Here is a 12,641-nt window from a genome sequence, read left to right as displayed (position 1 = left end):
ATATTAGACATAAAAAAAAAAAACTTATAGCTAGTAAATAAGCCAACTCAAATGATGTATTTTCAGAAAGGTCAAGTCTACGACTTAAAAAAAAAATCTAATTTAACTTGGCTAATTTTTACCAAATAAATGAAAAACCTAAACTTTAATTTTACTTATACCGATTGTTCCTTAAACTATATTTCATTAGTAAATATATTTAAATTGATTTTGTTCTAATTGATCTTTAAACTTTACTATTTTTTTTTATAAATAAACATGTTCAACATCAATTTAATTCAAATTGATTTTTAAATTTTATAAATTTTAGAAATATTTTTTTTATCAACTTAGAGTTAAATTGCATATCGTAAATGTTAATAATTATTTATTAATGTTTTCTTATTTTGTTATAGTTATTTTCAAATATAATAAAATAAATTTAGAAAAATAAAAATAACAAAAATATGTTCACATGTAATTGTATACTCCTCTCGTTTATTAAGTTCAGTTGTGTAAACCTTATCTAAAACTTTAACCCCATAATCGATTATGCATGGTGCATAATCGATTACGTTAACATATTTTTACTTCAATTTTTCACCTTTTTTCAGTTTTTGGACAGGGTATTATCATATTTTCTCAAATTTTACGTAGCTTTCATCTCGTTTCTTGCAAAAATGCGAGGATGGCATCTCGGCTTCTCCCCCTTTTCTTCGCCCTTCTTTCTTTGCAAATCACCGGAAACAAACACTCACTTTCTTCGCCTTTCGTTACTCGTAAACAATAAATCACTGGAAACAAACACTACCTTAAAACCAGTGGATTTTGAAGATGATATGGAATTTTTTTGAGACAAGAGAATAGCACACCACAATCACACGTAAAACAGTAAAAGACAGTGAACGTAAAGATCACAATTTTGAAAAGGAAACACTCTAAAAGCTTGAAAAGGGGTGAGAGAAAAAAAAAAAAAAAAATAAAAACTTATTTCTAGAATTATTTTGCATCTCTTTTTATATTTATTTTTTTTATTATCTCAAAATACCTTTGTAGCGAATTTAATGGAAATTAGGTTTTTAAAAGTGTATTTAAATAATAAAAAATAGGGGGTGCGACGAGCAAAACGAGAGGGCGCAAATAACATCTTGATGCTATCAATATTGCCCTTAGGCCCAAGAGAAACGGGCCTCTATTGTTTAAGTCAAATTTCCTCCGATCATCAGCCCTACATTCATGATCTTTTAATTTTTCCTTTTTTATTTTTTATTTTATTTTTGTAAGTACTAGAAAATAAAGTAAAGGATACTAAACTTTCCTTTCCTCTCCAATTGTAGGTAATCCACGTCCCTCAACATGTTTTGGGCTACGCAAAATCACATTTCACGCTCCAATATTCATTATAATTTTCAAACCTAAGTTTTAACAAAATTGAATATTCGATGCCGGTAGTAATTTTAGCGTCCCTTATTTCTGTATAATTTCTGTAAAATGGGGATTGAAGGGAAGGGGTTTACACATCCTTTGGTTTATAGATTTGTATCACCATAATGAAAAACTTTCAGTCTGCACCGTCTAAAGCATCACAAGGGTCAAACTTTAAGAGAAATTTTGATTCATCACTAAAAAAAATAATAAAAAAGAAGCATAAAAGGCATTAGCTTAGGAGTGGTTTTTAGAGATGATATTAGTGGGAATGCTATTGCATCTGCAACAAGATGGATCCCTTACTGTCGTGAATCAAAAACTGCAGAAGCTTTAACCTTCAGACGGAGCCTGAAACATGTTGTCTCAATGTTGACTTAGATTAAACACACCTGCAAACAATTTCAAGTATATTTTGGGGATATTTTAAAACATTTACGAGTTTAGTGCAAATAAATGAATATTTCTTTTTATCACATGTTAACCAAGATTATAATTAACCAGCATATAAAAAAGACCTAATCACAATAGTAAAAAAATATATATATATATTTGTTTTTGCCAATTCTTCTTAGTAAGTTATTTTATTAGAAGAAAACATGTTGAGTGTTGAAACAAGTCATGTGTTTCAATGTAAAATTTCTAACAGATTATTTAAGATATACGTATCACAATAATATAAAATTATTTTGATTAAAATTATTCTTATCTAGTTTTAAAATAAAAGAACATTAAATTTAAGTAAAAGATTCTAAATTATTTTTTAAACATTTTCAAGATGAAAATAATAATTTATTTATTTTATAAAAAATGTCAATACCAAATATTTGAAGACTTTTATTTTGTTATTGAGGGGGAACAAGAAGCCACAGTAAAAACTAAAGGGAAATGTCAAATCACCATATCTTGATTAGTGATGAAGAAAAACTAAAAATCTTTGATCAAATCAAATTGTGTTCTAATCAGGTAAAATAATTTATTATATTTTAGGATGGATGAATTCATTAAATTTTTTAAAGGTACCATCATAGATAAAACTTGGAGATAAGTGACATAAATGCATATAATTAGATAATACTTTAGTAGTTTTCTTGAAGATAAATTTTGTCAACTACATAACTAACATTAAAAAATAAGTTATTAGAACTTTTTTTACCACTTTGGTTTGAAGTTAATTGTGGATTAAATCAAGTAGTTAATTTGATGTCAATGATCAATTTTCTATCCATTGCAGAGTATACATATCTTGCTATTAGCTAAAGGCTAAAGCACAACTTTCTAACTTTTATCATATCATGTATATGTTGCATATTCAAACTCATTGAATAAATAATATCCGTGCATTTCACAGGTCATGTAACTAGTAATTCACTTTTTTTAATATATATTTTAAAATATAAATAATTTTCAAATAAACAAGATTTATCTACAAAATGGACTTCAAATAAAATTATATATGCAGAAACTAATGATTCTCGACATACATGATTCTCTCTCTTTTCTACTTGCGATTTTTTGGCCGTGAATTCCTTTTATCATTTTGAAAACAGAAAACTACCACCACCTGGTTATCACCAACTTAATTTACAGTATGAGAGGGAGGGGAGGGGGGCAAGGCAGAGAAATCAACAAATGGATAAAATAATAACACGTACATCAGTTTTCAATTATGCAAAGCCCTAAACAAGAAGCTATTCAACCAAAAATCAATTCACCATGCACTATAACAAGAAGCTATTATGCTTTGCAGTTTACACTCCATTCTTCCATACAGAGTTATTGATAATTCAGTGAGACTGAGAACCTATTACGAAAATGCCTGATTTATCTCTGCGCATCTTCACGTTAAGTGGAACTTCCTTGTAGGACACAATCTTCTCAACTGTCCGACGCAATGGCCGCCCAACAGATGATCTACGAGTTTCCTGAGGCTCAATTGTACAGCAATTGTTTTCTTGTCCACACGTTACACTTGATGTTGTTGGACAAATTTCTTCTGACATATTATCAGATAATTGTGATACACTAAATTTTGCATCATCTGTCTCAAATAAGTCTTCAGTGGCTTCTGGTTTCTCTGGCCTGAACCGGTTACTTTGTCTTCTCATACTATGCCTGTGGATAAATTACTCACAATGAGTCATATAATTGTTTACAAGTAGGCAGGTATTCAGAAAGTGGAAGTATATGCTTACCTCTTTTTTTCAATATTCTTTTTGGCATGAGCTTGTCCAGTGTTAGTAGGTCCCGAAGCTGCATGCAAACAATATGCATAAGGCTTTCATATAGCAAGAGAAAGTAACAAAATGGGATAAGTTGTGTACAGTCACATTCAGTAGCTTCTCTGGCTTCGTCATGGACCTTCAACCCCAATGACGTTGGTCCAGTTTCCTTCGCAAAATTTTCTTGTAGTTGCAAAATCTCGTCTTTGACTTCAACTACTTCCGATAAATCTTTTGTTGGTTCTGGTTTTTCAGCTTTCAACCCCGCAGATTGCCTTCTTAAACTATACCTGTATGCATATTCAAGGGAGACATATGAGCTGACTTGTTCCTAAGTAGTGCAGAGTCATATTATAGAATTCAAGAATTAGTCCAATATAGCAAGCAAACTCAATCATACCTCTTATCGTCGACCTTTTCTGTGGATTTGACTTGTTTAACGACAGCAGGTGCAGAAGCTGCATGAGAGAAAGACCACTTTAAAGGTAATCTACATTGAATTTACATGCACTCACACACCAACACACAAAGCGAGTCCACTAAACTAATTACATCGGCTTTTGGACATTCTCTTCCTTTTTTCATTCCCCCTGTTATCTTCTTGCAACGATCGATCAGATTGCTTACTCTGACATACTCCCACCTAACAGTAGTTAAGAAAAAGGCAACTTGTTGCAGATCTATTAAGATGGGAGTAAAGACCAACCAGTAGAAGAAGTAAAATTCATATAGTACCTCGTTTGCATCAGTTTCGTGCTTCGATTTCACTGTGTGCTCTTTTGCCTGGGAAAGAAAATTGTTACAGTCAGAAAAGCAAAATTAAGCCTTTCCCACTACTTGGAATTTATCAGCTTTGAAATGAGTTAAACTGACCGTCAATTCTAATCTCATAGCATGAAGTACACCATTTTTGCTTCCTAGTTCAAGCTGAAGTTCCCTTAGCTGGACGGCAACAAATTCAATGTCACTCAATCCATCATCACCATCATAATAATAATAATAATGGAAATAATAAGTGACACAAGCACCAACAATTTTCATTTCGAGACTCACCTTCTGTCTACTTGAATTAAGCTCCTGCATTGCATAGACAGATGAAAGCAATACACATCAGCAATTGTATATTAGAATTTCAACAAGAGTGAAAACCTTGATTGTTAAAACATTTGATCCTTACCGCCAACATTTGACTATTTGTCAGGGCAAGTTCCCCATTTTGCTTCCTTAGTTTCTGATAATTGCTTTGACACTTCAGCAGCTCAGCTTTACACGATTCAATTATGGCACTGTCCACACAAGTTGAGAAAACCCCAGTAAATGAAAAGTCTCACCACCATAATTACACTGACCACAGACAGAAGACAGAAAACTAGACCAAATCCAGAAAAAAAGAATGAATTACTCTCTATTAGCAAGAACCTTCACCAACATTTCCTTTTCCTGGGAAACACATTCAAATGTGAAACCAATGAGAGAAACAAACAAAAAATGAATCATGAAAAGTATATATACATACATATATAAAGATGCATACCCTGAGAAGCTGCTCAGTAGAGATGTGTTGCTTCGGTTGCTGGTCCAAGTTGGTTATGTTAGCAAGAATTTTGTTCGGGGAAGTTCCAACTCCCACTCTCACTCCCATAGAAACAGAATCTCCCTTCACCCCTCTCACTTTCTTTGCTTTTGAACCTGAAACTCATAAAGCAACATTTCAGATCCCAAAAAAACCCAGATTTGCGCGTTTGGACTTTGGAGCTTCAACGAATCCACTGGATGGGTAAACCTAAGAGCTATGCAATACCCTATTAGATGTTTAAATATTAACTTTTTTCAAAACAACGAGTGAATTGAGTGTAGTGACCGCAAGTGGAATCAATTGGGTCGAGAAAACCCTATTCGAATGGGAAATATAATGGTGAAAAATAATTAAAAATGGAGAGAGAGAATTTTGAAAGATGGGAATGAGAAAACCCTAAGTGAGCGAAAGAATGAATAAAGATGAATGAATACCTCCAATAACAGCCTGTGAATCCGAGTCGAGGAAGATGGCACCACCACCCTCCATTTCCACAACTCTCTCTCTCTCTCTCTCTCTCTCAAAGAGTCAAGATTGTAGCAGCGAACGGCTTTCCGAACCTAACACCGAACCTCAATTTTGAATCTTTATAGGCGAACCTGTTTTATTATCTCTATCTATTGGGATTTGGGATTTATAATTTATTATTAAAATGTTATTATCTGTACTGTACACTAAAATTTAAAATCTAGATTTTTGTTTTTCATTTTCTTTAATTGTTTTTTATGTGATTTTTTTTATTTATATATTTGTCTTCTTTTCATATTTTTTAATCTTTCAGATTATTTTTTCTTAAATGAAAATTTAAGTGTTTGCATTTTAATAAATGTTTTTATAAATAAAAAAAAACATGCACCACCAAAATATCTTAAAATTATTGTCGGCTCGTGGCCTTCTAATTTATGTTTATATTTTTTTTTTAAGTTTAGTCTAACAAGTATAAATGATAATAAAATTTAATAAGTTTTTTTAGTTATTTAAAAAAATAATGAAATATGCAATGAGAATATTCAATTTTAAATATACAACATATTTTATAATACTATGATAATAAGCATATTATATCTCAATTTTTTTATTTTGTTTATTTTCTTGTATCTATAATAATATATTAAAGTTGTTAATCATTTTTTAGTACATATATTTTAAATTATTTTTATCCTTTATTTATTATAGTAACTATATAATTCTTTTTTTTAGTGGAGGGTAGTTTAATAAATTTATTTTATCAATTTAAATAAAAATTATTGTTTTTAAAAAACAAATTGTATCCTAATTGTTGTAACTTTCACATCCCAAGACACAAAATGTTTTTTTTTTAGTGTATTATAGTGGGTTATATTGATAATAAAGTTCTTAAGATAATACTAACATTCCTTAAAAAAAAAAAATAAAAAAAATAATACTAACATCAATTTGGGGGAAAATTCTAAAAAGTTATATTGATTTTAAAACTCTTAAAATTGTGTTACTTGACTAAAGTAACATCGATTTAGAGAATAACTTTTATGATAGTTATTTTAATCTATTTTAATTTTTTATGTAAAGTCAATCTTTGTCTTTATGAAAAAAAATTGGTCTCTTAAAAAATATGCACAATAACTATATCTAGTTTAAACTTAATTAACAGGTTTGGTTCTATAAAAACATATTAAGAAAAGTTATACTTAATAATATTTGATATTCTCTTGTAACTTAATTGTTATAACTATTTTTATTTTTATTGTCATGTAACCTCTACATAAAAGGACTAATTTGTCATGATACATATTTATTTCTTATTATTAAACATTTCCCACTTAAACATTGACTTAAGGTGTTTGTAATCACCAAATATTTGTCTTTGTAAGTTTCTTTTCCTTACCTCAGAATAATTGCTTTTTTGTTGCACCAAAACCTTTATATTTAGCACAAGACAAATCAAATTTACCATAAACCTTTATGATATTTGTACAACATTATTTTCTTAATATTTATTAATGATACAAAAGGATGAAAAGAAAATTGTAAATATTATTGGATGAGTTATATGTGTATCGTTACTACATATTATATGGTTCCTATTAGTTATAATGATTTATAATTGTTTAATAGTTAAAAGTGTTTTTTTAATTGTCTGTATTAGAGAATTACTGTATCTACCGTGAGCTTGGGCTTCATGTTTGAACAATTTGGATTAAGTGCATGTTTGTTTTACATTTAAAATAGCTAAACTTACGTTGAACTCAATCCATCTACACTCATACTTTTTTCTGTTTGAGTGCATTGGAATGTGTGTAAATAAGTAATCAAACACACCCTAAAACTATGATAAGCTAAATGGATAAATTTCATTTTCATTGAGAGTGCAAAATTATGTCATATAATCCCTAGGTTAAAAGGAAAATGTACCTAGTTCAATATTTTTTTTTTAACAAAATATAAAATAAGTATGAATGATTCCTAAAATTGGATTTCATATTCAATTAATAAATTTATTTAAGAACTAAACAATCATTTGATATATTAAGATTATTTAAGAAGTTGAGATTTTTTAATAAATGTTTTTCATGCAGAAACAACTTATCACATTCTTAAAAGATAAGTTACTTTCAACGATTTCACCACTATTCCTAAAATTACAATATTGTAAAGTAGTTGTAAATTGGATGTGGGCACAGTCCACAGAGGGTCATGGGATAATTGAAGTATGCCAAAAGAGGAAGAGGAAATTCAAAATTGGGCCATATGTTGGACGAGATAGCCCAACGGACTCCCGTTGTTGGGTCCAGACTAGATGAAAGGCCTAGAACAAGTAGCAAATAATGGGCTTAGTCTATATTAGCATCCATGAGGGAAGAGGAAGGATTTGCGTTAGTAGAAAGGTTTAAAATGACAATGCTAGTAGGCTTTATATGAGTTACTATACTACATACTTAATAATATTTCATTTTTTTAAATATTATATTTTTTCAATACATCCCCTAATATATCTCATTCTTTTATATTTTATTATATTTATCTCGCTTTCAATTTAATATAGTTGAATCTCAATTGCTACATAATAAATAAATAAATAAATATAATACATTTTTTAAATAAATAAATAACTTTAAAATTTACAAAATGCATAAAAACAATGTATATAAAAAAAATAGATTTAATAACCTTTATTATGTCTACAATTTCATAAACTTTACTTTTTAATTCTTTATAATATTTTTTTATTTTTGTCTTTCATATATTATTTTATTTTATTTTAATCCTTATATTTACTTAAACATTTTCTTTCAGTTCTTATAATTACATAAATTTTATCTTTCTATCCCTATAAAAATAGATATTGGGAACTAAAAGGGATCAAAAATGACATGTATAGAAACTAAAGTGAAATATTTTTAATTATAAAAATAAAAGGTAAAGTTTATGAAATTATAGAAATAAAAAATAATTAAACTAAACAAGTAATATATATATATATATATATAAGAGAAGAGAGAAATAAATAAATAAAAATAAATAAGAAAGTGAGGTCTATCATCTTTTAATTTCTTATCCCCTTATTTCTTCTCAACCAAACAATCTCACTTATTTACATTTTGTCCACCATATTTCTTACACATTTTTCTCTAACGAAACAAAGTAGTAGTCTTACCTTAATCTATTTTTTATTTTATTTTTAAATATTACTGCTATATACTCATATGACCCACTTTAAAGAAAAAGAAACGATTATTATGAAAAGCAACTAAATAACAAAATGAGTGTCAGAACTTTTCTTCAATAATAGAAAATTACACATGAGTTACTATATATATATATATATATCTATTATTCACGTATCAAGAGAAACTCCCATTGGAGTTGTCTAGATCGGCAAAGACGAAGGTGTAAGTAAGCGAATTACTTTTACTTTTAGAATTGTACAACGTTTTGAAAACAAATTCCAATCCATTTTTTTCACAAGTCCGTTCTACAACAATAATTGTCAATGAAACATTTTCAAGATGGTAAAGTTTGGCATCTCAAAACCCAAATTTGGAAAGAAAAATTCCATATATAATGTGTATTATATGGTGGAAAACATGTAGTAGCAAGGAAAATAATTAGGATATTTGAAATGATGTGTTGTCCATTCTTTATCGAAGAGAATTATTCTCTTCACAATAGAGTCAAGTCAAAGTCAAGTCTAAATTCCATTCTTGATATGATAAATGCATGTCTTTTGATAGGAATATTAATAGATCAAACCTTAGGCTATAGCCTCCATGACATGACCACTGCCCTCAGAGAACATGCACGCGCCAAATGAATTAACTAAAACTCGTATTCAAAGGGTTCATCACACACTTAATTTGCTATTTCTGGTTTAAAGAGCAAAGGGTCTCATATACAGAATCAAAATAAATCATATACAGACCAAGTGTGTTGCTGCTTTCTTTCAAATCACCACTTCATTTTTTAAATTTACAAACATCAGTGAATCTTAAGAGGATGGTCCACTTGAATCTAAGAATCTCAAGTGATGGATGTTTGTTTACTTGTTCTTTTTTAATTGTCAATATTATTTCTTCACTTTATGTATCTTGTTTTCCTTGTTTTGTGTATACATTTGGTTTCATTGTTGCTATTCTTATATGTCAGGGGATGTTTATCTTGTTTTTTTTTCTTTCTCTAAATTTGATTTCATAGCTTATATAGTGTTTTACTTCGTGCAAAGAAAATATCTCAAAGCCAGTTTTATGATCCTTCGTGTCTCCTCGCTTGTTCTCCATGTGCATCAAATTTAGGTTTTTCATCGTAAATAGTTAAATATACATAAAGAAAAATACATTTGGTTTAGAGGGTAACACTATTAAGGGTCTTTTTATTTAAGATATACACCTAAACGTGAATTTCTATTATACATACAACAAAATTTCTAAATTCCCCACAAACAAATATTCTCCCACATGCAGAATTAATTTTGCTATTTTTTACTCATAATAAAATAATGATGCTCCCTTTAAAGCATATAAGCCAAAGCCCAATAATTGATTCTAGGCTTGGCAAAGCTGAAAGTGTTTTGGACTCAAGCCACTCTCATCATTTATAAATAATAATTCAATCCAACTTAGCCTTTTGGTGCGATGGGCTTAAGCTTCTCTCTTTCCATTTTTTTTTTCTTCCAAATTTTCTTGACCTATTTTTTTTCTTGATACATGATATTGACAGGAGTATTTAACGACTCCTTTAAAAATTATTTCCTTTAGGATCTTGATTGCATTATGCTTATTTCACTTTTAAATTTTTTTTTTTATCAAAAGTAAGATTCGAACTCAAGATATTATAATTTAAAATTAGATAAATGAATGTTAATTTTTTATATCTTAGATTAGTGTAAAATGGGCTTAATTTCAAATTATGAAGGCTTAATTTGTTGATTTTTTTTAAGTAAATTAGTTTAAGCATGTACTTAACTGAAACTTTTCATTCGAACCAAGCCATAGAGTACTTGATTCAAGCGTAGTGGATTGTGGAATTTGAATGACTAAAAAAAGCCTTGGAGGAGTTGCTGGTATAATCACAATCACAAACATATAGGGTTGGGGTAACATTTCTTGTTCCTTTGTTTAGGTTATATGACCCTAGTAGGACCCATAGGGAGCAAAAAAGGTTATCTAATAGGAGTATCTATTTTTCTTTTGCAGTAAGTATATGTTTTCTTTTCCCAATTACATAGTATTTGGTGAGAATTTGTGCACTAGAATTTAAAATGCTGGATGCCAAATATTTCTTAGAACCGTGAGTTCTAGTCAACCTCAACTATTGGCGGGTTTAGGAACGTGAGTCAATGGGATAATTTAAAAAAAAAAAATGTAAATAACAATAGTAATTGTAGATATATGAAGATATATATACATATAGAACTATAAAACTTTAATATATCATACATACATGTGAAAAAAAAAGACAAAATTTGACTTTCACATCATCAAAATACTTAAATAAAAAAAACAATAAACATATAAAGAGAATTATATATAAACTTAAGATGGTAGGCTCAAACATATATATATGAGTAGAGGGGGACAAAACACAAAAACTCAAGATATTTACTTGTAATTTTATCACAGCTAAATTTGGAGTACTTTACTTGAAACTTGAAAGTTTTAGTAGTGTTTACATTACGCTATTCTTATACTAAAAAAATATTTTCTTTAATTTTAATATGTTAACATAGCATGATGTGATATTTTAACACGTGAAATATGGATATAATGTGTCTCACATATTAGGATTTAAATGTACATGAATAATACATAATAACTTTTTGTTTAATATATATATTGTTTGAAGAATAAAGGATTTTATATTAGATATTTATTATAAAATTCTTTTTAATATTAATTATTATAATAATTTATTATTATCTTAACGAGAACGATAGTAATGAGAATTGTAATGATAGTAATAATATTAATGGTGATGATAATGATAACAGCAAAAACAACAACAATAATAAAAATATGATGGTGATAGGTGACAGTGACGAAATGATAGATAACAACAACGATGATGTTAGACATTAATGGTAAAAATTGAGATGCTATTGATATAATATAATGATAGTGAGTATTTCAACCTCAAGCCTGCCTTGTGTATCCAGTCCCATTAAATCTTGGGACTAGCTATTCTGCTCTTTGAGGTGTCTCTCATAACGAGAAAATTAGTCACTGCTATCGGTGACACGCTAGTCATCATTATATTACATTAGTAGGTAACTAACTAAATGATAAAATATGTAAAATTTTAAAAATGAGATAGTACAATATATAATTTTAAAAGTTTAAGTTGCAATTTTAAAATATATTTAAACCAAAAATATATATTACTAATCGGTCTATTCATGTACTTAATTGTTTGTTGCTGCGCTGGTTTATAACACAAAGGATGGAGGCCACAAAGACTATTACTATCACTTTTATATTATCTTCCTTTCACTGTTCCAAATTCCTAATATCATTTTTGGAGTACTATAATTCATTAATTCTTGTTATATATTATGAGATATATGTTATGCTATTTCTCAAAATGTGTCAGGCAACAGAAAACCATGATTTAGACTCATTAAAATGGTGAGGAAAGCCAACTTTTTGGAAGCAAATTAGAAGAGAGACAAAGTAAGAACAACATTGGTTTTCATGCAATCTGTTTTATTTGGAGGTTGCGATTATTCCATCAATCATTCAAGGCATTATTCCCTCCTCTCCTCGAGAAAAGATAAAAGGTAAAGGCCACCACCACTGTTTCCTCTGTCCATTCATTCAAACAGACACACAGTCCTCTCTCTCTTTTTCCCTCCTTCCTTTTATCCTCTTTCCCTTTTTCTTTTCCATCAGCTTATTCTTAACAAAAGTCATTATTCCATTCATAATGTTTAAAGCTTCTTCTTACTTTGCTACTTATTTTACACTTCC

The 12,641-nt window shown here is 29.0% G+C and overlaps 1 protein-coding gene across 2 annotated transcripts; it reads right to left on the bottom strand.

Moving 5' to 3' along the window:
* Positions 1–3,029: 3,029 nt before the first annotated feature.
* LOC109805118 (Shugoshin C terminus) lies at positions 3,030–5,792 on the bottom strand. 2 transcript variants are annotated; one of them, XM_020367096.3, is made up of 12 exons: positions 5,637–5,792; positions 5,161–5,315; positions 5,029–5,066; positions 4,804–4,912; positions 4,680–4,703; positions 4,500–4,568; positions 4,362–4,409; positions 4,179–4,269; positions 4,027–4,084; positions 3,729–3,916; positions 3,600–3,657; positions 3,030–3,519 (listed from the first exon to the last, which is right to left on the bottom strand). In XM_020367096.3, exons 1-12 carry the CDS (start codon positions 5,689–5,691, stop codon positions 3,192–3,194), a joined length of 1,221 nt encoding a protein of 406 aa, XP_020222685.1. In that variant the 5' UTR covers positions 5,692–5,792; the 3' UTR covers positions 3,030–3,191. The 2 variants fall into 2 exon arrangements, with proteins under 2 accessions (XP_020222685.1, XP_020222686.1); XM_020367097.3 differs by having other exon boundaries at positions 3,735–3,916.
* Between the last annotated feature and the right edge of the window lie 6,849 nt (positions 5,793–12,641).

This window comes from Cajanus cajan, chromosome 7 (assembly GCF_000230855.2).
Source record: "Cajanus cajan strain Asha chromosome 7, NIPB_CcT2T_4, whole genome shotgun sequence".
Lineage (NCBI taxonomy): Eukaryota > Viridiplantae > Streptophyta > Magnoliopsida > Fabales > Fabaceae > Cajanus > Cajanus cajan.
The sequence above is the reverse complement of the archived record's forward strand: the minus strand, read 5'-3'. Positions and strand labels throughout refer to the sequence as shown.

Coding starts and splice junctions, on each gene's coding strand:
- LOC109805118 (XM_020367096.3), bottom strand. CDS start 5,691: ATGGAGGGTGGTGGTGCCATCTTCCTCGACTCGGATTCACAGGCTGTT. Junction 5,067..5,160: donor CTACTGAGCAGCTTCTCAGG/GTATGCATCTTT, acceptor TGTGTTTCCCAG/GAAAAGGAAATGTTGGTGAA. Junction 3,520..3,599: donor AAGAATATTGAAAAAAAGAG/GTAAGCATATAC, acceptor ATTTATCCACAG/GCATAGTATGAGAAGACAAA.